Below are 22,365 nucleotides of genomic sequence, written 5' to 3' on the forward strand. Positions count from 1 at the left end.
AGGTGACGAGGGGGTAGAGCTGAGCCTGAGCATGGAGGAGGGTGCCGAAAGCTGGCAGTCGAGATTATTTGGGAACCAGCAGCTGTGTCTCCGCAGGATGGGCCCTGGCCCAGTGTTGATTTCGTGCTGGGTCCAGGGTGATGCTCAGCCCCACAGGGCTCAGCGCTGCCGGGCTGCAGGCAGGACAGCTGCCAGCTCCTGTGTCCCTGGAGAGACGGGGCATGCCACAGGCACGTGTGCAGCCCTGAGCCCAGCTGCACGGAGCTGCCATAGTGGTTCTTTGAACCCATAACCGATGCCACGTGTTTAGGTGGGCCTGGCGGTGTCTGGGAAGCCGGGGAGGGGGCAGGAGGGGCAGATGGATCCATGTTCACTCCTGTTTCAGCTGAGGCCAAGTGCTGGGGTCAAGCGAGGAGTGAGTCGGCTGGGACCTGGGGATGCTGCCAGGACAGGTTCCCACAGGCGAGTGTGAACCGAAGAGCCGGTGGAGCTCTTTGTTGGGTGCTCCGGCTGCCACAACCCCAGGCAGCGAAGGGCATCGCTAGCACAGCAGAGCCAAAATCCTTCTGGACAGGCGTCAGCAGGTCCCCGTCAGCGGTGGAGCCCCCTCCTTGCCCCACAAAATCCCCAGAGAGGGGCCCTGGGCTGCCCGGCCAGCGCGGGGGAGGCCACGGCATCCCAACAATGTGGCGCTGCGCCCGGCAGCGGGTCAGGCACCACGTGCTGCTCCTGGCACTCGCGGGCAGCGCTGCCGCGCCCTCCCCTCCCCCCCCCCCGCCCCGCTGCCCGCACCGGTGCCCTCGGGGGTGGGACGGGGGCAGCCCCGGCCTGCCCCGTCGGGGCCCAGCGCGGGGAGGGAGGCGCTAGGACCACCGCGGCGCTCCCCGGCCCCGGGCGGGCGGCGCTAGGACCCCCGCGGCACTCCGCGGCCCCGGGCGGCGCGCGGCTCCCGGGGCTCCGTGCACGCGCGGCGGCGGCCCCGGGCCGGGCGGCGGCGGCAGCAGCGGCATCGCGGCGCAGAGCGGTCGGTGGACCCGGCCCGTCCCCTCCGGGCCCGTTTAGCCGGTGCGGGGGGCGGAACGGCGCCGTGGCCGGCCGGAGGAGCGGCCCCCGCTCCGCGGCTCCGGTGCACGGTGAATGGGGGCGGGGGGGAGGGCGCGCCCCGTGCTGGTGCGCGGGGAAGGGGCCGGCTCCTCCCCGCCTGGACGCGGCCGGGCTCCGGCCTGCCCGGTTCCCGCAAAGCGGGGCTGCCGGGGGAGGGCTGGCGCTTCCAGGAGGGCGGGAGACGGGGGGGAGCTGCACCCCGGGGTGGGTGAGGGCAGCACCCCGGGGAGCAGGGGGTTGCACCCTGGGGAGCAGGAGGGGGTTGCCTGCCGGGGCGAGGGAGGATTTGCACGTAGGAGTGGAGGAAGGTTTGCACCCCGGGGGGCCGGGGGAGGGTTTTCACTTCCCAGGATGCAGGAGGGTTTGCATCCGGGGCTGGGGAAGCACCGGCACATGGGGGTACAGCGGGATTTGCACCCCGGGGGTGCAGGGAGGGGGGAGCCGGTCTGGATCAGCCCTTCCCCGGCAGAGCAGCGATGTGACCCCCGGGGCGCCGTCATGGCCGTGCTCGCCGGAGGGGCCTGGCAGCCCCCCGCAGCCCGCGGGGCAGAGGAGGAGATGACGGAGCCCCCCGCGCCGCTCGCCGCCCGCTGCAGATGAGAGCCCCGGCCCAGGTAAGGCCCGCGGGGTCCCCGCTGTGGGGTCACCCGTGGCCTGAGCACTACGGAGGGAGCAAAGTGGGATGCAGCAGCAGGAGCAGGGGTCCCGGCTCTGCTTCCTGGCGGGGTCCTGGTGCTGCTCCCCAGCCTGTGCACAGCGAGGCCCCTTTGCACCAACACGCCAGGCCATTGCCTGGGCTCCCTGGGCAGGTTGGCACCTTCCCGGGCATCGACACCGGCCCTGAGAGCCCTTCGGGGTCCCCGGTCCCCCCAAGGGTTGAACCCAGGCTGCTGTATAATTTTCCATCCCTGCTCCCCCCAGGGCAATTAGTAAAGAGGCTTCAATTTGTTTTTTTTAATTTCCAATTGCTCTGAGTACTCCGGGAGCGGCCGTGACTCACTAACGAGGACTTTGAAAAATAAATGGCGTCAGTCCATTTCTGTGAGCCCAGGAGAGTGGAGGTTAGAGCAGGTCCCCCCAGGGGCGAGCACCCCAGGGTGCACCCGCATGCCTTGGGCCCTGGGGCTGGAGAGGTCCCTGCTGGCTCCAGCTGGATTTGAGCCTGTGCATGAGCTGAGTTGGGCAGGTCTCAGTTCCTCCCCCCTCCCCAGTCCGAGCCTCCACAGTGGTTGTTTTAATGGGATTTCACCGCACGAGTGGCAGGTTTACCCTCCCTGACCCTGCAGATCTGAGCGGCTTCAGCCCCGCTGGCGGGGGATAATCCGTCCCGGGAGCCCAGCCCGCCGCAGGGATCTCCCTGGCACGAGCTGTGGCCGGGTTTGGCTCCTCCACACCGCAGAGCCTGCCCGGCCTCTGCCCACAGCATTTCCCTTCCTCACACTGGTGCCAGGGGATTGGGGGACCTGGGGGTCCGGGTGGGCACCCACCCCGTGGGGCTCTGCTCCGGCACAGCTGAGCCGGGCTGCCCGGTGGCTCATCCCGTATCCCCACCAGCCCAGCAGTCTGGGGACGGGAGCCCGAGCGCGATGGCAACGGGCCAGTGCTGGGGGTGACCGCGTGCCTTGCAGGTGCTTGCGGGACGCCGGCGATCGCTGTGCACTGAGGCCGGCACAAAGACATGAGTGGCAGCACGGTGAGTGCCGGGGCATCTCCCCAGGGACAGCAGGCATCTCCCTGGGGACACCGGGCGTCCCACTGGAGATGCCGCCGGGAGCGGGGCTGGATGCTGACGCCTGCGGGGTGGGGGCAGCGGCTGATGCTCTCCCCCTGCCCGCAGAGCCAGCGTGCCGCCGCCCTGGGGGTCCTCTTTGCCCTGATCATGTTGCTGATCATCTACAGCTCCGGCAGCGGGAGCGAGGTCTTCCCCTACAGCCACCTGCGGGGCAGAGCCCGCCGGCCCCCCGACCTCAAGAAGTGGGGGGTGAAAAGCGGGTACCTGCCTGTCTGCGGGAACAAGGTATGAACTGGGTGGCAGGGTCCAGCCTCAGCGTGGGCACAGGATCCAGCCTTCCGCTGACGTCCGGCCAAATCGTCCCCTCCGGTGGGACAGCAGCTCCGCAGGGAATGGCGGTGCCTTGTCCCCTGTCCCAGCTCCATCCCTCCCTGCCGGGTCGCGGTGACATCAGAAGTCACCTGCTCACAGCACTTGTGGTCCCCAGACCCTGACTGCCCGCTGCCACCAGTGCGTCATCGTCACCAGCTCCAGCCACCTCCTGGGCACCCGCCTGGGCACAGCCATCGACGGGGCCGAGTGCACCATCCGCATGAATGACGCTCCCACCACCGGCTACGAGGCTGACGTGGGCAATAAGACGAGCTTCCGCGTGGTGGCCCACTCCAGCCTCTACCGCGTCCTCAAGCGGCCCCAGGAGTTTGTCAACAAGACCCCGGAGACCATCTTCATCTTCTGGGGGCCGCCCGCCAAGATGCAGAAGAGCCTCCTGAAAATCATCCAGCGCGTCAGCGCCTCCTTCCCCAACATGACGGCCTACGTCGTCTCCCCCGGCCGCATGAAGCAGTTTGATGACCTGTTTCGGGGGGAGACAGGGAAGGACAGGTACCTCAGAGCCACCTCCTGCAGCGTGTACCCCCTTTTTCCAGGTCCCCAGGGCAGAGCTGGCTCTTGGGGCTGCTCCATGGGATGGGCTGCAGCATCGGGCTGGGGGTCCCTGGGGCAGGTTGGGGACCCTGGGGGGGGTCTGTCACCCATGTCACCTTGCCCTCGTCCCCCCCCGCTGTTTCTCGTCCCCAGGGAGAAGTCACGCTCGTGGCTCAGCACTGGCTGGTTCACCATGGTGATCGCAGTGGAGCTGTGCGACGCCGTCCACGTCTACGGCATGGTGCCACCCAACTACTGCGGGTAAGGAGACCCCGAGCCCCCGCCCTGGCCCCCTGGCCCCACCATGGGGTTCACCCCACGCTTCCCCCCCCTCCTCCCGCAGCCGCCGGCCCCCGCCCCGCCGCCTGCCCTACCACTACTACGAGCCGAAGGGCCCCGACGAGTGCATGACCTACATCCACAATGAGCGGAGCCGCAAGGGCAACCACCATCGCTTCATCACCGAGAAGCGGGTCTTCGCCAGCTGGGCCGGCCTCTACAACATCACTTTCTCCCACCCGGCCTGGCCCTAGGGGCTACCCCCGCCCCGAGCCGGGCAGACCCCTGGAGCTGGGATGGATGGGGGTTCCCCTGCATCCCCCTGAGAGTGGGGAGCAGTGGGAGCCAGGCATCGGGGTGCCACCGGGTGCGTCCCACGGGACCACTGCTGTTGTGCACGGTGGCTCCTCACACCTGGGATGTGTTGGGTTTTGAGCTGTTTTTTGGGGGGGGCCAAGTGGTAAATGCAGGGTTTAGGGTGTCCCCCCGTCCATGGGCAGGAGGCATGGGGGTGAGATCCTGCCTGATCCTGGTCCGGGTGCGTTGCAGCCCCTGCGAGCACGCAGTGGGCTGCCGGGTCCCCTCAGCTCAGTTTGGGGTTGCATCACTTTTGGGGCCACTGCAGAGACTGCCCCAACCCCTGGATGGGGGGGACCCTCTCTTGGGGCTCAGCCCCCCTCTGCCATCCCCAGCACCCTGATCCCAGTCCACAGGCATCCTTCCCTCAGCAGAACCCCACAGGTTTCGGTGGGACCCTGCAGGGGTGATGCTGCCACCCTCGGTACCCCAGCACCCCAAAAACACCCGGCCCCTCCCAGCACCGCTGCCCCCCACACCCACACTGCCAAAACCTTTTCTAACCGAGCGATGGGATTTTTGGGGGGTTTTTGGTTTTTTCCTCTCTGCTTCTGGTCCCGGGGTTTGTATTTGGGTTTCCTGGCCAAAGGAGCGAGCAGGGGGGGCTGCTCGTTAGTGATAACAAAGGGCCCGGCAGCAGCCTGCAGCTCGGACCTCATCATTTATTAACCGCTTATAAACTATTTAGAAGTGGGCACGTAGCGGGGGGGCCGGCAGTGCCCCTCGGCACCCTGTGGCCGGGGTGGGGTGGGTGCGGGGGAGTATTTTGTTATTAATTTCTCAGCAGTGGAGAAGTGGGTTTGGGGAAAATAGCTGAAGACGGCGTGTTTGGGTGCTGAGCCCTGGCAGGGCTCTGTGCCTCAGTTTCCCTCTGGCTGTGGCGCATCCCCATTGCGGCTGGGGCTTTGGGGGACTCGGTGCCAGGGGAAGCCGCGGGGTGCCCACATTTTGTAATGGTTTGTACAGGAATAAATATTGTTGCAGTCTGTTGCCTTGGGCCCTGGCTCCGGGCTGGGTTTTTGGGGCTGGGCAGCGGGTGCCGGCAGTGCCATCGCAGGGGTTCTCAGGCCCCTCGGGACCCCCAGCCCGCAGCGGTGCTGTCCCTGGGTGCTCAGGAGGACACGGGAAGGGGACTGGTGTGTCCAGGTGGGACCCGTGTCCAGCAGCCGGCTGTGAGCCATCCCCCCAGTGCCTGCCCTGGAGCCGGTGGCAGCTGAGACCGCCCCAACTCGTGTCACCCCCCGCCAGCTTCCTTGGGGTCGCAGGGCCTTGGGACGGGGTCTCTGCAGCCATGGAGGAGGAGGAAAGGCAGGTAAGGCCACTGCAGGGTGGGGGTGCCCGCTGGGGTGCTGTGGGTGGACGGGGACAGGGACGGGGATGGGGGAGAAGGCGCGGGGAGCCCCGGGGATATCTCGGGGACCCCAAACCCAGCAGGGTGGAGGCTCCCCCCGCATATGGGGAAACTGAGGCACGGAGCGGGGGGCGGTGTAGCGCAGCCCCCGGCCCGGGGGGGTCCGCACCCCTCGGCTGTGCAGGGGTTAACCGCATCCCTTCCCCCCCCCCCGCCCCGCCGGGGCTGGGACCCCCCCCCCCCCGAGCCGGCACGGGGAGGACCGATGCTACGGGGGGCGGTGCCCGTCCCCTGCCTGTCCCCTGCCCGTCCCCTGCCCGCTGGGCGGCAGCGGCCCCGCTCCCGGCATGCACCGCGGCGCCAGCGATCTATATATAGCGGTAAAAATAGCCGGGCAGGACAGCAGGCAGCTGCCCGCGCTGCCCGGCCCCGGCCCCGAGCCCAGAGGTCAGTGTTCCCCGCCCCGGGGGGTCCCGGTGCCGCAGCCCCGCCCGGCCCCGGCCTTGCGTGGGGTGGGGGGGGCTACTGCGGCACCGGCGTTTGCGGGGGCTCGTGGGGGGCCCCTGTGCCCACCGATGGTGCCCGGCCGGCCCCTGCCCCCGGGGGGGCTGGCAGCACCGGGGATGCCGAGGGGCTTGCATGGGGTGCTGGGGGCATGGGTGCTGAGGCACTTGCATGGGTGCTGGAACCATTGCAGGGGATAATGAAGGGCTTGCATGGGGTGCTGGAGCTGTTGCAGGGGATACTGGGGGCTTGCATGGGCTGCTGAGGGGCTTGCAGGGGTGCTGGAGCCATTGCATGGGTGCTGGGGGGCTTGCAGGGGTGCTGGAGCCATTGCATGGGTGCTGGGGGCTTTGCTAGGGGTTTGCAGGGGGTGCTGGAGGGATTGCAGGGGTGCTGGAGCAGCCCAGTTCTGGGTCTGGGGTCCCGCGGGGGAAGCTGGATGCTGATGGGATGGGGTAGGTTGGAGCTGGCAGTGGGGTGAGATTGGTGGGAGCACCCCAGGGTGCATCCCGTGATGGCCTTTGTTGGGGAGTCCTGGGCCACACTGTGCCGCCCCCTCACCCAGCCCCCTCCCCATCCCCAAACCACTGGGCTCCCCAGTCAGCACCCCCTCCCTGTCTCCTCGGGACCAGGCACCTCCACATCACCCTCACCGTGCACCCATGGGCCCAGCGCTGCTCTGGATCAGGCCCCGAGCCCGCACTGAGGGCCAGGGCTGCCCCCAGCCCCTCGTGGCCTCTCCGAGGTTGGTGCCAGCAGCCCTGGGGCTCAGCATCCCCCACAATTAGGGACCCCGGGGTCCTGCACCCTCCCAGCCCCACCCAGACCCCGCGGGGGCCATCCCAGGGCTTCGGCCCCGCAGCGCAGGTGGGACGTGACCCGGTGCCGGTTTCAGCCCGGCCATACTTGGCCTCTGCCCTTTCCCGGCTGTAACACGACCTCGTCAGCGGCCGCAGGCTTATTTGGCCACAGGGTGCCCCATCCCAGCACCCTGTCAGGCCAGTTTGGGGTGACGCAGTGCAACCAAGCAGGTCGGGTGCTGTGGGGCTGGGTGTGGGCAGGCAGGGTGGCCAAATCCCGCCCTGAGATGAAGGGAGTGCAATGGGGTGCTGCAAGCCCCCCCCTTAGGGCACCCCCCAAAAAATCATCCCGCGGGGAGCTGGGGGGATACTGCCTCCATCACTCGGTGTCCTGGTGATACTGGTCAACCCAAGCTGGCTTCCGGCTGCCAGGCAGCACCCCGGGCATGGGGATGTGGTCAGGGCAGGGGAGGAAGCCGGTAACGTCACCGCGCGTCACCTGGCATGGGGAAGCCCTCACCGCAGCCGGATGGGGCGGGTGGCTGCCGGGAGCCAGGTAGGTGATGGCTGTGGGAGCAGAGGTCCTGAGCTCCCTAATTTAGGGCCAAGCTGGGGCCCTAAAGTCCTGACCCTTGGCTTGGCTACGGAGCCGGGCACCAGCATGGCAGGGAAGGGAGAGCCGTTGTCTCCCTGGACACCAGCCTTGGGGACCTGTGTGTCCCAGCCGTGCTGAGTTATTCATCCTACTCTTCTCTCGCAGCCTGAAGTGCTCCTGTGCCTGGACCGCGGCAGCATGTCGACAGGTGAGTGCTCCGTCCACCTTGCATCCATCCTCTTTGCATGCATCCCCTTGGTCCTCCCTGCATCCTTCCCCCCTGCATCTGTCCCCTCGTTCCCCCTTGTATCCACCCCCCCTGCATCGCCCTGTCCCCCTTGTATCCGTCCCTCCTGCATCTGTCCTCCTTACACGCATCCCCTCCATTCCCCTGCATCCGTCCCATTTGTCCCTTGCATCCATCCCCTCAGTCCCCTTCGCATCCCTCTCCTCCATCCCCTCCCATCCCTCCCCTATATCCCCCCCCATACATCCCTCCCCTCTGTCCGTCTCCCATGTCCCTCCAGCCCCCCATGTGTCCCATGTCCCCTTGGTCCCCGCCAGCCACTTGGCTCCGTCCCCAGTCCCAGGGATCGCTGGGTGCTGGAGGAGTTGAAATTTCAGCTGGCTGTAATCAGGAGATAGGAGAGCGGCCCCAGGGCACCTCGGTTTTATTTTTAGCTCTGCCTCCCCCCACGGCATCGCACCCCGGCATCGCCCCGTGCTGCGGCTGGGCCAGATCCTGCGCCTGGGTGCTCGGCAGAGGACAGGGTGGTTCGTGCCACCTGCACGTCGGCCACCAGGTCCAGGGACTGATGCTGGGGTTCAGGGACTGTGGGGGCTGCGCCAGGCACTTGAGGTGGCCATGCCAAGCTGAGCCTGCCACACCCCCCCATTAGCCCGCCGGGATGACAAGCCGGCCGCAGGGATGGATGTGGCCGGTCCCCCCGCCGCGGTGGAGCCGTGGACAATGACCATCTCCAGGACACCACACGGCAGTGGGATTCCAGCCCGGCGGCCAAGGCGCTATGGCGTCTTTGTGCTCAGCCATGTCCAGCCCAGCCGTCCCGACCTGCCCAGGTGACGAGGACGAGGGGGACACGCGGCTGCTTCCCTCTCCACCTTCCCGCCCCAGGGCTCTGGGATCGCTCCCCTCCATCCCCGGGGATGCCTGCCCCGGATCTGGCACCCCCCGGGGATACCTCACTCCTCGATGGGCTTTCTGGCTTTTGATAATTATTTTTTTTCCTTTCTCTCTTCCAGAAAAACTCAAGCACCACAAAATCATCTTCGTGGTGGGTAAGTCTGTGTCCGGGTCCTGTTGCTGGTGGGGTCAAGGCCACGGCCCAGCCCTTTCCCCCTGCGCCTCTGGGGTGGGGACTGCAGGGAGCAGCCGGTGCCCAGGGCTGGGGAGCCGGGGCTGGAGGCTGAGGCTGTGGGACTTCGGCTGTCCCCAGGCGCTGTGGGGTGGCCGTGGCTCCAGCCTGGCTCCTCGAGGCCGCGGTGGGGTGTGCTGGGACCGGGAGGGCACCTCTGGCTGGGCATGGGGTGGCAGCGTCTGGGGTGATGTGACAGTAAACAGCTGAGGGGTGATGTCCTGGGTGCCATCAGGCAGTGGTGATGTCCTCGGTGCTGATGGGGTGGTGACGTCCTGTGCGCCAATGGGGTGGTGATGGCCAGGTGCCAATGGGACAGTGATGTCCTGGGTGGGGTGGTGATCTCCTGGGTCCTGATGGGGTGGTCGTGATACCCTGGGTGCTATTGGGACAGTGACGTCCAGGTGCTGATGGGATGGTGGTGGTGTCCTGAGTGCCAATGGGACAGTGATGTCCTGGGTGCCATGAGGGTGGTGGTGCCCACATGCCAATTGCCAGCAGCCCATGCCACCCCCAAGCACTTGGCATCCCCCAGCCCACCCCAGGAGCAGCTCTCCCCATCCATCTGGTGCTGGGCTTGGGGACGCTGACCCCTGTCTCACTGGGCTCTGAGAACTCCTGTGGGTCTGTGCTGCTGCTTCCACGTACCCCTCCAGCTCCTTACCCATGGCTCGGGGCATGTGTGGTCCTTGCGTGACTTGCAGGTGGCCCCGGCTCGGGGAAAGGGACCCAGTGTGAGAAGATCGTGCAGAAGTATGGCTACACGCACCTCTCCACGGGGGACCTGCTGCGGGCAGAGGTCAGCTCGGGCTCGGAGCGGGGCAAGAAGCTGCAGGCCATCATGGAGAAGGGCGAGCTGGTGCCCCTGGTGAGTCCACGCAGGCCACCGGCCGCCACACGGCAGGGCATACAGGCAGGGGTGGCTGTGGGGACACCAGATACCACGGTGATGGTCAGCACGTGGCCTGGGGACACCTCCATCCCTGCCACCCCGGGGGAAGTTGCAGCAGGGATTGGGGGCACTGGGTGCTGGGGAGGCCACGTTGTCCCACATCAGCCTTGACAGCTCTGTCCCCTCCTTCCCAGGACACGGTGCTGGACATGCTGAGGGATGCCATGGTGGCCAAAGCAGATGTGTCCAAGGGCTTCCTCATCGACGGCTACCCCCGCGAGGTGAAGCAGGGAGAGGAGTTTGAGAAGAAGGTGAGGGCTGGTGCCGTGCTGTGCCATGCTGTGCCATGCCACCCACCATCCAGGCAGAGGGGCTCCATCCAGCAGCAGCTTGTCTTCCCCATCCTGGTGAAGATCCCATCCCAACAGGGTCTAAACTGGGCACCATCCCTGCCTCGGGGACAGCCTTGTGCCCAGGACGCGGTGGGAGGGACAGCTCTCCACGGTGTCCTCAGGCTGACAGAGGGTGACCGTGGTGCCGGCACAATGGTGATGGCAGAGAGCCAGGGCTTGGCCACGGTGTCCCTCTGCCTCCCTCCCGGTGGCCCCAGACCCATGCGGAGGGAGGCAAAGGATAGCGTGGGGACATCTGTGACCCCCATGCTCACCACCACCATCTCCCCAAACCAGACCCATGCTGGCTCGGCATGGTGACAACCGTGTCCCCTCTGCCCACAGATCGCCCCCCCACGCTGCTGCTCTACGTGGACGCGGGGAAGGAGACGATGGTGAAACGCCTGCTGAAGCGAGGCGAGACCAGCGGGCGGGTGGACGACAATGAGGAGACCATCAAGAAGCGTTTAGAGACCTACTACAAGGCCACCGAGCCCGTCATCGCCTTCTACAAGAGCAGAGGCATCGTCCGCCAGGTAAGAGGGGACGTGGCCGATGCTGGCACCCTCCAGCCCGACGGCTCGGGGCGCACGTGGTCCCAGGGGAAGGGAAGTGATGGATGGGGGTGATGAGGGAAGGGGGAAAAAACTCAATCCTGGCTCATTTGGGGTGGGCTCGACCCCTCTGGTTCCCCACACAGAGACCCCCTCCAAGGGTGGCCCCACACCCCTTTGCCCTAAATCAGCCCCGATCTCTCCACCCACGGCCAAAATCCGTCCCTGAAAGAGCTCTGAAAGAGCTCCGGTCGCTGTCCCCTCGGGTCAGCTCCCCAGCTAACCCCTCCGCACCCAGCTCAACGCCGAGGGCTCCGTGGAGGAGGTTTTCCAGCAGGTCTGCTCCCACCTCGACAGCCTGTAGCCGAACCCCTGACCCCAGTCCCCCCCGGCGCACTGCGGCAGAGACAGCGGAAGCGGCTTTATCCTGTTTTTGTGGACGGAGCCGCGCGGAGGAAATTTCAAGGACATTGTGTTTGGCTCTTTCCCGTTTCTCCCCAGTAAAGTTCACTTTAATGAGCCCAGACTTTATCTTTTTCTTCTGTCACAGGAAATGAGTTTTTCTTTCCAGAGATTTTTTTTTTTTTTTCTCCCCCCTGTCCCCCCCCCAGCCCCTCTGGAGCTGATTAAGGGCAGGAAGTGGGTGTTTATCCCACCGGGGCAGCGGGATGCTGCGCTCGGAGGAAGGGAGGGAGCATCCCAGCCGCTCGCCCCAGCTTCCCAATCCATGGCCTGCGGGGAGCATGCGGCCGCATCCCGCAGCCGGTCCCGCTCGCCCCAATCCTGTCCTTGCGTGTGTCCCCCGAGACACAGGCAGCATCTGAGCTGTATCCTGCACATGCATCCCTTCCCCCCGGCTCTGCCGCAGGCTGCCAGGGGCTGGGGGCGGCCGGATTCAGACCCCGCCATGGGCCCAGCTATGCCGGGATGGGGATTTCTACCGCTTCCATGCCTCGGCATTTCCTTGTTTCTTTTGGCTGTCAGGGTTTTTTGGGGTACGCGGTGGCTGCAATGTGGTGTTTCGGGGTGGCACAATGCTCTGGAGGGGAGTGCTCCCTGCCCCCCTAGGCACCCACTGCCATCGGTGCCACCTCTCAGCCTGGGATGCAGCCCTGTCCCTTGGGGGCCGAGGGGTGTGCTGGGGACACCCAGCTGAGCCTGGCCATCAGGCTGGGTGTCCTCATGGGTGGGGGACAGTGTGGAGGGTCCTCATGGGGGGTGAGTTGCAGGGTCCCAGCAGACAGGCAGTTGGGGGTGCTGGTGTGGGGGATGGGGATTTGGGGGCTCCCCAGCACCCACAAAGCTGTCCAGGCATGACACCACAGCAGAGGGGCTATGGCTGGGCTTAGGGCTGGGGTTTATCCAGCCGTGGTGAGGGCAGGAGGCAGAAGAGCTGCGACCCTGGCAGGGCCCCCACCACTCACTTTCGGGCTGCTGGGAGCTGGGCACAGAGCCACAGGGCTGGGGGGGCCGGGGGAGGCGGCAGCGCCGGGGGCAGCCGAGGCCACAGGGCCAGAGCGGAGGAAGGAAGCGAGCGGGGAAAAAACAAAAATCCCCAAGAAGAAAACCCAAACCCGCCAGGCTCCGATGTCAGCCCCGTGCCTGGGGGGCAAAGGAGCCACCGGCAGAGCCCGGGGCGCTGCGGGGAGGCAGCCGGGCGGCGGGGCAGGAAGGATGCAGCCATCCGGCCGGGGCTGGGGCACTGTCAGCATAGCTGAGCCGGGGTTGGGGCCAGCAGGCGCTTGCCTCGTGCCGGTGGGGACGAGGGGACAGGGGGGACGGGCGGTTTGGGATGCTACGGCCTAAAGCCATACAGAGGGGAGCGGGGCGACCCATCTCCCTTGTGCCTCCATCCCTCTTTGGGTGTGCTGTGAGTGTGCCTCAGTTTCCCCAGGTGGTAAGCAGGGCGGTGGGGCTGGGAGGGGGGATCCTGTGGTGCCCAGTGGGCCCGGGCACCCTACCCTCCTCCCCAGCATGGCCCCTGGGTGCTTGGTGATGGATTTCTAGATGCTCTTCCTCTGGCTGGAAAGCCTGAGATGGCCTTGTAAGCTGCAGGGGGGAAGATGCTGTGCTGGGGCTGAACGGGACGCACGGGGCTGCACGTGCGGCCACCCCGCAGCCACAGCCACCCTCCTGTCTGTCACCCTGCAGCCACTGCCATCCCAGGGTCTGTTGCCGAGGGCCGCTTGCTCATCGCCCTGCAGTGTCACCGCAGGGAGAGGGGTGCGGGAGAGCCAGGCGTGCCCGTGCCTGTGCCTGGTCCCCATCCCTGTCCCCATCCCCGGGTGAGCACCCGTCCCCGCGGTCCCCAGGAGATGGCAGTGCTCTGTCATGGGAGATGTCTGCTGCTCACCCCAGGGTCAGGGACATCTCCGGGGACATCCTGGCTGGTGGGGATAGGCCTCACTGGCTTTCCTGGCAGATACCCATGCCATCCCTCTGCCCGCAGCCGTGGCTTGGGATGGAGACCACCCCCGGGGGCCTGTGCCCACCCCCGGCATGGGGCTCCTGGCTCCCCACCCCACCGTTAGCTGTGTGAGGGCTCTCGCCTTGGGCAGCAGCCGCTGGCACATGTGGGAGAAATGGGGTACGGGTGCAGAAGTGGCTCCCTGGGTGTCCCCAAGTCACCCTGTGGCTCCCACCTCGGCAGTGCTTCGCTGTGACCCCCTTGCCCAGGCAGCCCTGTCCTGGGGGACCTCCCACCCCCAAACCCACCTGCCAGGCAGGGATGTCCAGGCCAAGGGTACGGGCAAGGCAGGCAGCAGTGCTGCGGGGCCCTCCATCTGCCCCATGGCCCCAGAGCAGGCATCCAGGGCCATGGGGCAGTCACCGGCCTGGGACACGGTGACCCTGCTGGGGTGCTGGCTGGGGGCAGTGTAGGCTGAATGTCGGGGTGCCATGGGGCAGCCCCCATCCCCATCACCTGGGGCAGCCCCCTCCTCACTGTGCGGGTCAGGCTGTGCTGCAGCAGTGTGTGTTTCGGGCATATTTTGGGGCAACAGGCATATTTGGGGGGGCGCACCCCACCCGAACCCCTGTGTCCCACCCCTCTGCTCACCAGTGCCAGCCCAGAGGGGGTCCCTGGGGACACCCACCCCGGGTACCAGTGCCTCCCCTGCCCTTGGTGCTCGGGTCACTTCCAGCGCACCCCTCCGGATGTGATGCCCCGCACCGCGCTGTGGGGAAACTGAGGCACGGCGCCTCCCGGGGGGGGGTGGAGGGAGGGTGGTCCCTCCTCTTCGCCCCCCCCGTTGCGGGCAGCTGCCGCCACCCCCCCCCCGCCCCGCCGCCGGCCCGGCCCCAGCGCCGCCAGCGGCATTTCCTCCCGGCGCGGAGCCGCGCCGCCCGCGGACCCTCCTCCGAAGGGAGTCGGTTTCCTGCCGCCGCCGCCGCCCGGCACTCGGCGCTGGCTCCCGGGGAGCGGCCGCAGGCGGACATGGGCCCCCGCGCCGCCCCGCTCCTGCCGCTGCTGCTGGCTCTGCTCGGCCGCCCGGGTGAGTGGGGCTGGGGGGGGACGACCACCGGGGTGGGACCCCGGGATGGCAGCGGCGACGGCGGGACCCACCGGTGACTCCGTCCCGGAGTAGCCCGGGGAGGGGGGGGTCCCGGTCCTCGGGGGGGCGGCCGGTCTGCAGCCGAAGGGGTCCCAACTGTGCCGGCGCGGGCAGTGTCACCCCCGGGAACCTCCCGGGAGAGAAGGTTTTGTGGGGCAGCCCCGGAGTGGGGAGGGATAAACCCTCCCAGCCCTGGGGGGATACACACAGTGCAGCCCTGCCGCTCCTCGGGACCCCCGAAATCCAGGCTGCGTCACCGGGGCTTGGGAGGTGTCGAAGGTGCCGTTGCTGTGCCCCGGCCGAGGCAATGGCACTCGGGGGTCTGGGGTGGCTTCCGTGGCCTCCCAGCACCACGGGGTGTGTGGGGTTGACCTGGAGCCGGGGGCGAGGAAAGGGAAAAACCCCGTAAAGCCCCGCGTGGGCCGTGGGGACGGAGCTGGGGGCTTGTCCGCCTCTGGAGCAGTTGGGCAGGCAAGCACTAAAGCCAGCCCGAGGTCCCTGTGAAGCCACAGCGGGAATTTCAAGGGGGGACATGCCCGGGGACACCCGTGCTGGATGGAGGGCAGGGAGCTGGGGGACCCGGGGCCATGACCCGCCAGCAGAGAGGGAAAGGGAACTGGGAAGGCAGCAGCAGCCCGGGGAGGCCGGGGCCGGCAGCACTGCGTGTCCTGGCTGCGTCAGTCCCTCCCGGCCACTGCGGCAGCCGGCGCCGGTGGGTGCTGCTGGGGTATCCCCGCTGCCAGGCTCGGCACCCGCTCCCTGCCGACTGTCAGCCCCTGGTCACTGCCCGGTAGCTGTGCCAGGCGGTCCCTGTCCAGTGAGGCTGTGCTGTATGGGCCATGTCCCCCGTAGCTGTGCCATATGGTCCTCATCCTACATAGACGTACAGTAAGTTCTGTGTCCTATGTAGCTGTGCGGTACAGTCCCCATCCTTTAGCTGTGCCATAAGGTCTGTGTCCTATATAGCTGTGTGATACAGTCCCCATCCTATAGCTGTGCCATATGGTCCGCATCCTATGTAGTTGTGCCATAGAGACCCTGTGCTCCCTATCTGTGATGTATAGTCCCTATACCACGTAGTTGTGCCATCTGGTCCCCATCCTACACAGCTGTGCAATGTCACCTCTGTCCTATGTAGCTGTGCTATACAGTCCATGTCCTTTGTATTTGTCCTGTACAGTCTCCATCCTATATGGCTGTGCCGTACAGTCCCTGCACTAACATGGCTGTGCTGTATGGGCTGAGTCCTATGTAGCTATGCCATATGGTCCCCATCCTGAGTAGCTGTGCCATATGGTCCCTGTCCTATTTAGCTGTGCTATATGGTCCCCATCCTACGTAGCTGTGCTATACAGTCCCCATCCTACATAGCTATTGCATACTGTACCTGTCCTATGTAGGTGTGTAATGCAGTCCTTGTCCTAACTGCTACACGGTCCCTAGCCTGTGTAGCTGTGCCATACAGTCCCTGTCCTACGTAACTGCAATGCAGTCCCTGTCCTATGTAACTGAGTCCCTGTCATACGTGACTGTGCCTGTATGGTCCCTGTCCTGTGTAACTCTGCCATATAGACCACTTCCTATTCATCTGTGCCGTATGCAGCTGTGCTATATGGTTCCCATCCTATGTGACTGTGCCATATCGTCCCTGTCCTATGTACCTGTGCCGTATGGTCCCCATCCTGTGTAGCTGTGCTATATGGTCCCCGTCCTGCATAGCTGTGCCATATGGTCCCTATCCTGCCTACCTGTGCCACACACGCCACGTCCTGTCTGGCTGCTGCCTCTCCCTCGCAGGGACCTGCGGGGCTGGGGGAGCCCACGGCGGGCACAGTGCTGGGGGGCTGAGGGTGCCCACAGCGGGTGCAGTGCCGGGGGGCTAGGGATGCCCGTGGTGGGCACAGTGCCACCGGGCTGGGGGTGCCCATGGGAGGTGCAGTGCCGGGGGGCCTCACAGACACAGCAGGCTTCCAGAGGCAGGGAACTTTGTGCCTCCCCCCCGGGCAGGGACTGGCGCTGCTCCCTGCGGGGTGAGCATGGTGCTGGGTCGTCCCTTCCTGTCCCTGGGGAGAGGCTGCTCGGCGCCCGGCTGACTTAGAGAGGGGCAGGAATGACGTGGCCTGCGTCAGCCCCAAAGCCTGGTCCCATCCGCCCTGTCATCTGAGCCCTGATGCCACCTCCACATGGTCCAACAGCCAGCGGTGACTCGGAGGGTGACAACCCCCCCTCAAGTTTGCAGCACGAGGTCCGTCCCCATTCCTGACCCGGGCTGAGACCGGCCAGCTCGTTACACAAGTGCCGAGGCGGCACAGCCGGATGCCGGGATACTGAAGCGGCGCTGCCCGTCTCATGGGGCATCCTGTGCCGCTGGAGCCACCCCAGCCCCGCACCCCCCAGCTCGGCACCCCTGGGCGTTGCTTTCTACCCAGAGCCTTTGATCTGCTCCCAAAAACCCAGGAATTGCCCCCCCAGTCCCCGACCCGTGGGGGAGCCACGTGGGACCGTCCCCGCTCCCTGGTCTCGGCTGCGCCGGAGCGAGGGAGAGGGCGGGCGGCTGGAAAAACATAAAGTGAATTTTCTTTCTTTCTTCCTTTTTATTTTTTTTTCCCTTTCCTGGAGTACAAAAATAACAGTGCCCTTATCTGATGGCCCCGGGCGGCCCAGCTGAGCCCCCTTATCTGATCTGACATAATGCTGGAGCCCGCTGCCTTCCTCACAGACTGACGGTGCCCGGCTGGCACCGCTGCCCCGCATCCCCTCCGCCGGCATCCCTGCCCGGCGCTGGGGGCAAGCCCTGCCGCGGCCCCCTGGCCCTGCCTGACCTCCCTGTGGGATGCCGCCGGAGGTGTGACGAGCTGCCCATCCTCTGCCCGGCAATGCCAGGGGCCGCACGGCCATGCCCGGTGCCGTCGGGGCAGGAGCAGAGGGGAAGAGGGACGCAGCCTGCAGCGCCCAGATAAGCGGCTGTTTATCTTCCTCCCGATGCTGCCGGCCGTGCGGCCGCCGCCATGGGGGGAGGAAGCGCCGGACAATAGGTGGACCCGCGGCAGCGTCACTGGGGGGGTCTGCACCATGACCCTGCCGCCGCGGCCACGCCACCCCCGATGGCGAGACGCAGGCTGGGGACACCGTGATGGGCATGACATGGCACAAGTGGCCCTTTGCCGGCTGCTGCATCCCAAAGCCTCGATGACCAGAGCATCACGCCCTCCGGCCCCGGTCCCTGCGGGGGCAGCTGGGTGGCCCTGGCGCAAGGTCCAGTCACCCTGGCTGGAGCCCCCAGGGATGGGAAAGAACGGGATGGGAAGGGACGGAGCTCAGTGGCCACCTCCAAAGCAAACGCAGCGCCCCAGGCGCCGTCTCCCCATGGGAAGCCCCCAACTGTGGCCACAGGGTTCCATCCTGCCCAGCCCCCTGCAAGGGGGCACCCATAGGTGCAAGCGGGTCCTCAGGACACCTCCTGGCACAGGGGCCAGCTTGAGGACAGGCCAGCCACAGCAGGGCTGCCCAGGGCAGGGGAAATGGCCGAGGCAAACGGGGATTTACAGGATCAGGCCTTCAAACGGCTGTTTGCACTCAGGATTTCCCTTGGCAGCCGCCCGCCGGCCCCGCTCGCTCGCGCGCCGCGCAGGGGGTTTGGGATGGGGCAAAGCTCACGCCTCGGCGCCTGCGGAGGATGAGCTTTACGGCCATTTCCATACCTGAGCTTCCCGCTTTCCTGCGGCACGGGGGATGCGGGGGGGCTTCCGCCACCGCCCGAGCGTTCGGGGCAGCTGGGCGTGAGTTTTGGCATGCGGCAGTGCCGAGCGGGGACAGCGGATTTTTCCAGCCCGGATCTGAGGGTCATTAACGTGATTGCGGCAGGGGCTGGCAGCGGCAGACGAGCCCCGAGCAAACACGTAGCTGATGGTCCTGCGGGCACTGTGTGGCAGCGGGGCCGTGGTGACACCGTGCCGAGGGCAGTGCCGGGGCTGGCGTTGCAATGCAGCCCCCTCCTGCATCACGTCCCCTCCGTGTCGTGTCACCCCACGTCCACACAGCGGGGACTGACGGTCTCTTGTTTTCTGCCCAGACCTCGGGAGAGCCGAGGGCTGCGACCTGCAGCCAGTGACAGCGGAGCCACCCATCACCCTCTCCTACGCCACCAGCACGGTGCCGCGGGGCTGCGTCAGCAGCAGCTCCCTGGACGCCAGCCATGAAGTCCACGTCCTCAGCGTCGAGTGGTCCAAGGTGAGTGAGCAGGGTCCCGGCACTGTCACCCCAGCACTGTCACCCCGGCACTGTCACCGCCAGGCAGGGTGTCCTGGCTGTCAAAACCATTTCCTAAGGCGCAGCGAGAGGACCTGGATTAACCTCTTCCATGGCGCCTTCGCCGAGCTTCCCCTCCCAGCGCAGCCGCGGGTGTCTCTGGCTCTGACAGGGATTTAAAGTCTTTAGAGGCAACTTTTCTAACAGCCCACACTGCCAGGGCCGTCCCTGCGCTGGATGTCCCAGGAACCCCTCTTTCCCTGGGGAGGTGACCTGGTACCAGCTCAGGAGAAGGGCAGAGCCATGGGCACCCGATGGGAACCACACCGGGGAGGGAGGGATGGAGGAAGGGATGGAAGGAGGGAGGGATGGAAGGAGGGATAGAGGGAAGGAGAGAGGGACAGGGGGAGGGATGAAGGGAGGGAGAGGGACGGAGGGAGGCACATCACTTGAAGGTGGGCAAGTGAACGGAAACCTCGTTGCCAGCGTTTGCACAGCCTGCCGAGGGGCGATAACCGTGTTGTGGGTGCCCTGTGAAGCTTTCAGGCGAGGATGGGCACAGAGCGGCAGCAGGGCTGGGCCTGCATCCCCGGCTGGCACGGGTACTGGTTGGCACTGGTGGGTGGGTTTACACTGGTGCATGGATTTGCACCAGCGCCTGAGTTTGCACCGGCACGTGGGTTTGCACGGCTGCTCTGCAGCGTGGCCCGGCTCCCCTCATGCTAGCTGGGTCCCAGCAAACCCAGCACCTGATTTTGGCCCAGCCCTGGGCCGCCCGGCGCCACGCTCCCCCCCGCCGCCTCCCAGCTCTCCCAGTTCTGCTTTTCAGGGGGAGGCAGGAGCTGGGCCGAGACCCACTGGGGAGGGTGGGTTTTGCCAGGGCCCCTCTGCCCCAGCCTGGTGTGACCTGGCCCTGGCACCCTGGCACGTGAATAAGCACCGGGGCTGAGGGTGCCCCGGGGTTGTCACCGGCGGCAGTGGAGGACACGCACTGATGTCACGGCTGCGGCACTGAGCCCTACGGCGCATGGGGGGAGCCAGGCAGGGACACGGCTCCACTTATAGAAGAATTACTGGAAGCCACTTTCTATAAGCAGATCCCCATGATGCAAAAAAAAAAAAAAAAACCAGAAAAAGAAAAAAATAACCTGAAAGGCGGCGGCGGGGCAGCGGCGAGGCTCCCGCCGCTCGCGCAGCTGAACAATGGAGTGCGGCAAAACACGCGGCAGGAAAAACAGCCGCCGGCTCCTCCCCGACGCCCGGGGCCACCCGGGGACCCCGGCCACCCACGCTCGCCACGGGGCCATGGCCAGGCCGGGATGCCCACAGCCCTGTCCTGCCGGCCCCGTGCCCGGCACTGGCGGCTGCCTCCACCCCCCTGGTCCCTGACTGGTCTTCCCTGCCCACGGCCTGGCTCAGCACTTTGTGAGCGGTGATTCAGGCAGCAGTTGCCAAACTTAGCACCTGGCGTTTTGGCTTCCCCATCCGGATTTCTGGCTGGAGGCCGCCGGGCAGTGCCAGCCACAGGGAGCGGTGTGTGCCACCGCTGTGCCCCCGGCATCCCTGTGCACCGGTATGGCCGGTCCCGAGCCTGGAGCAGCTGCATGGTGCTGGGATGCGGCTGGGAAACCCACGGGGGATGTCCTGGTGCCCAGGGTGGGGATGCCCTGGCCCCAGTGTGGCGATGCTCCAGTCCTCGGTGTGGGGACATCCCGGTCCCCAGTGTGAGGATGCTCTGGTTGCTGGTGTAGGGATGCCCCAGTCCCCGGTGTGCGGACATGCCAGTCTCTGGTGTGGGGACACACCAGTCCACAGTGGGGTGACACCCTGGTGCCCAGTGCAGAGATTACCCAGTCCCTGACACAAGGATGCCGCAGTCCCCAAGGGGGGAGTGCCTAGACCCCAATATGGGGGTGCCTTGGACCCCATTGTGGGGATGCCGCCATCCTCGAGGTGGGGATGCCCTGGTCCCTTGCTCGGGGGAGCCAGTGGGTGTTTGCCTCCCTGGCGTGGGTACGCATCCGCATGGCATTTCTACATCCCCCAGCCTGCCCCGTAAACCTGGCCACGGCTGCCTCCTGCATGGCTCATGCTCGGGGCCAGCCCGAGGGCTCTCCCTGCTGCCTCCAGCTCCGGGGGCAGGTGGGGTGGCCAGGGTGCAGCCAGGGAGGTGACAGCAACTGGGGCTCAGTGGCCGCGGTGGTGACACTCTCCCCTTCCCTCCCCAGGCCTCTGCCTTCCCTCTGAACGTGTCTGTCACGCCGCGAGCTGGTGCCTGCACCCGGTCAGCGGTGCTCGTCCTCCTGTGTGCCCACTGCTCTGCCACCATCACCTCCCTCTGCCCGGACCTGCTCGTCCGCACCGTGAGTGCCACAGCCCCGTGCCAGGGGCAACCCTGGGGGGCAGCAAGGCTGGGGCCATCCCCGGAGACATTTAGGGGGGGTCCCTGGGGGAGACCAGTCCCCCCATCCCCAGAGACGATGCTCGTGGTGCCCCGGGGAGGAGGGGACGCTCCTGGCCGCTGCCGACGGGGCTGGCCGGGCAGGGAATGACGCACAGCGCTGGAAAAAGCTCCCGTTTCCTCCGGCCGGCGGGAGGAAGGTCAGGGATGGGGTTTGGCTCCAGTGAGCTGAGCCGGGACTGGGCGCTTTGTTAGCAAAATAAACCTCCTGCTTTGTTTGTGGCTAATAATAAAGTGGGCCAAGCTCTCCGCGTGCCGCCGGCCGCCCACGCCACTCCCAGCCCGTGGCCCCAAAAACCCTCATTCATCCGGGGTGAACCCCAGCCATGATGGAGCCAGGGCTCCAGAGATGCCCGCCTGGCTTAGCTTTACACCGCATCCTCCATGCCGGGGAAAGGCTTTCCATGCTTTCCCCACGCCAGCCCACGCTGGGGAGGGGTGCGCCTCGCCCCCCCACCCTGGCTCAGGCTGCCGCTCGCCCACAGGACGCCCGCCTTGGCACTGGGACCACCACAGCACTGGGCCCCGAGCCGCCCGTGGCCGCCAGCGAGGGGCAGCTGCTGGCCTGGGCTCAGGATGCCTACGGGGGCATCACGTCCTACAGCGAGCTGCGGGACCCTCGCTGGGTCCAGCTCCGCCTGGGAGAAGGTGCGTGGGGTCAGGGGCTGGCGCTGGGGGCCGGGGTGGGCAGCAATGCTCTTCCTGCTCCCGAAGGGTGACAACCCGCTGGGGCGAAGCACAGTCCCGGGGGAGATGCTATGGGGACCAATGCCCCTGAGCACCTCCCCACCTGCCGAGCCTGGTTCGGCTTTGGTGACCCTCCCCGCCTCTGCAGATGCCAACAGCCCCCTGGACTGCGTCCCTCAGGAGCGCTTCGATGCCATGCTGCACCTCGAGACTGAGGTCTTCTTCCATGGGGTGAAGGGCTGCTCGCGTGGGGATGCCCAGAGCACCAGGGCTGCCCACATTGTCCGCCTGCAGCCCAATCCCAGGTACCGCGCAGTGCGGCAGTGGGACCCCGGGGGTGGCGGGGGGGGTGGGACAGGCGGTGGGACATGCTTGGAGATGCTTGGGAAGGGGTTGGGGTGTCTCACAGGCAGAGCCTCCTCATCCCAAGGCAGGGTATGGGACCTGCCGGTGTGGGGTGCTGATGTTGTCCGTGTCCCCCCGCCTCCCCGCCCCGGATCTCGTGGTTTCGCAGCTCCCCCATCACGGACGTGAACCTGTCCCTGAGCTGTC

The 22,365-nt window shown here is 66.6% G+C and overlaps 3 protein-coding genes across 5 annotated transcripts in view; all 3 read left to right on the top strand.

The window, feature by feature from the left end:
- The first annotated feature begins 1,000 nt into the window (after positions 1 to 1,000).
- Positions 1,001 to 5,108, top strand: ST6GALNAC6 (ST6 N-acetylgalactosaminide alpha-2,6-sialyltransferase 6). 3 transcript variants are annotated; one of them, XM_050907846.1, is made up of 7 exons: positions 1,001 to 1,133; positions 1,574 to 1,718; positions 2,733 to 2,797; positions 2,942 to 3,121; positions 3,324 to 3,721; positions 3,917 to 4,024; positions 4,107 to 5,108. In XM_050907846.1, exons 3-7 carry the CDS (start codon positions 2,783 to 2,785, stop codon positions 4,294 to 4,296), a joined length of 891 nt encoding a protein of 296 aa, XP_050763803.1. In that variant the 5' UTR covers positions 1,001 to 1,133; positions 1,574 to 1,718; positions 2,733 to 2,782; the 3' UTR covers positions 4,297 to 5,108. The 3 variants fall into 3 exon arrangements, with proteins under 3 accessions (XP_050763803.1, XP_050763804.1, XP_050763805.1); XM_050907847.1 differs by having other exon boundaries at positions 1,579 to 1,718; XM_050907848.1 differs by having other exon boundaries at positions 1,001 to 1,065.
- Positions 5,109 to 6,158: 1,050 nt separating this feature from the next.
- Positions 6,159 to 11,380, top strand: AK1 (adenylate kinase 1). The gene is made up of 7 exons (XM_050907982.1): positions 6,159 to 6,197; positions 7,815 to 7,857; positions 8,913 to 8,948; positions 9,730 to 9,893; positions 10,112 to 10,238; positions 10,655 to 10,845; positions 11,162 to 11,380. Exons 2-7 carry the CDS (start codon positions 7,848 to 7,850, stop codon positions 11,225 to 11,227), a joined length of 594 nt encoding a protein of 197 aa, XP_050763939.1. The 5' UTR covers positions 6,159 to 6,197; positions 7,815 to 7,847; the 3' UTR covers positions 11,228 to 11,380.
- A 2,381-nt stretch (positions 11,381 to 13,761) lies between these two features.
- LOC127023834 (endoglin-like) overlaps positions 13,762 to 22,365 on the top strand; it is a 10,362-nt gene continuing 1,758 nt past the window's right edge. Inside the window, 9 exon segments of the mRNA XM_050908148.1 lie at positions 13,762 to 13,935; positions 13,938 to 13,994; positions 13,996 to 14,259; positions 14,261 to 14,357; positions 18,490 to 18,647; positions 20,894 to 21,028; positions 21,612 to 21,774; positions 21,962 to 22,118; positions 22,328 to 22,362. Coding sequence (XP_050764105.1) covers positions 13,762 to 13,935; positions 13,938 to 13,994; positions 13,996 to 14,259; positions 14,261 to 14,357; positions 18,490 to 18,647; positions 20,894 to 21,028; positions 21,612 to 21,774; positions 21,962 to 22,118; positions 22,328 to 22,362 — 1,240 coding nt within the window.

The sequence above is a fragment of the Gymnogyps californianus genome, chromosome 18, assembly GCF_018139145.2.
Source record: "Gymnogyps californianus isolate 813 chromosome 18, ASM1813914v2, whole genome shotgun sequence".
Classification (NCBI taxonomy): Eukaryota; Metazoa; Chordata; class Aves; order Accipitriformes; family Cathartidae; genus Gymnogyps; species Gymnogyps californianus.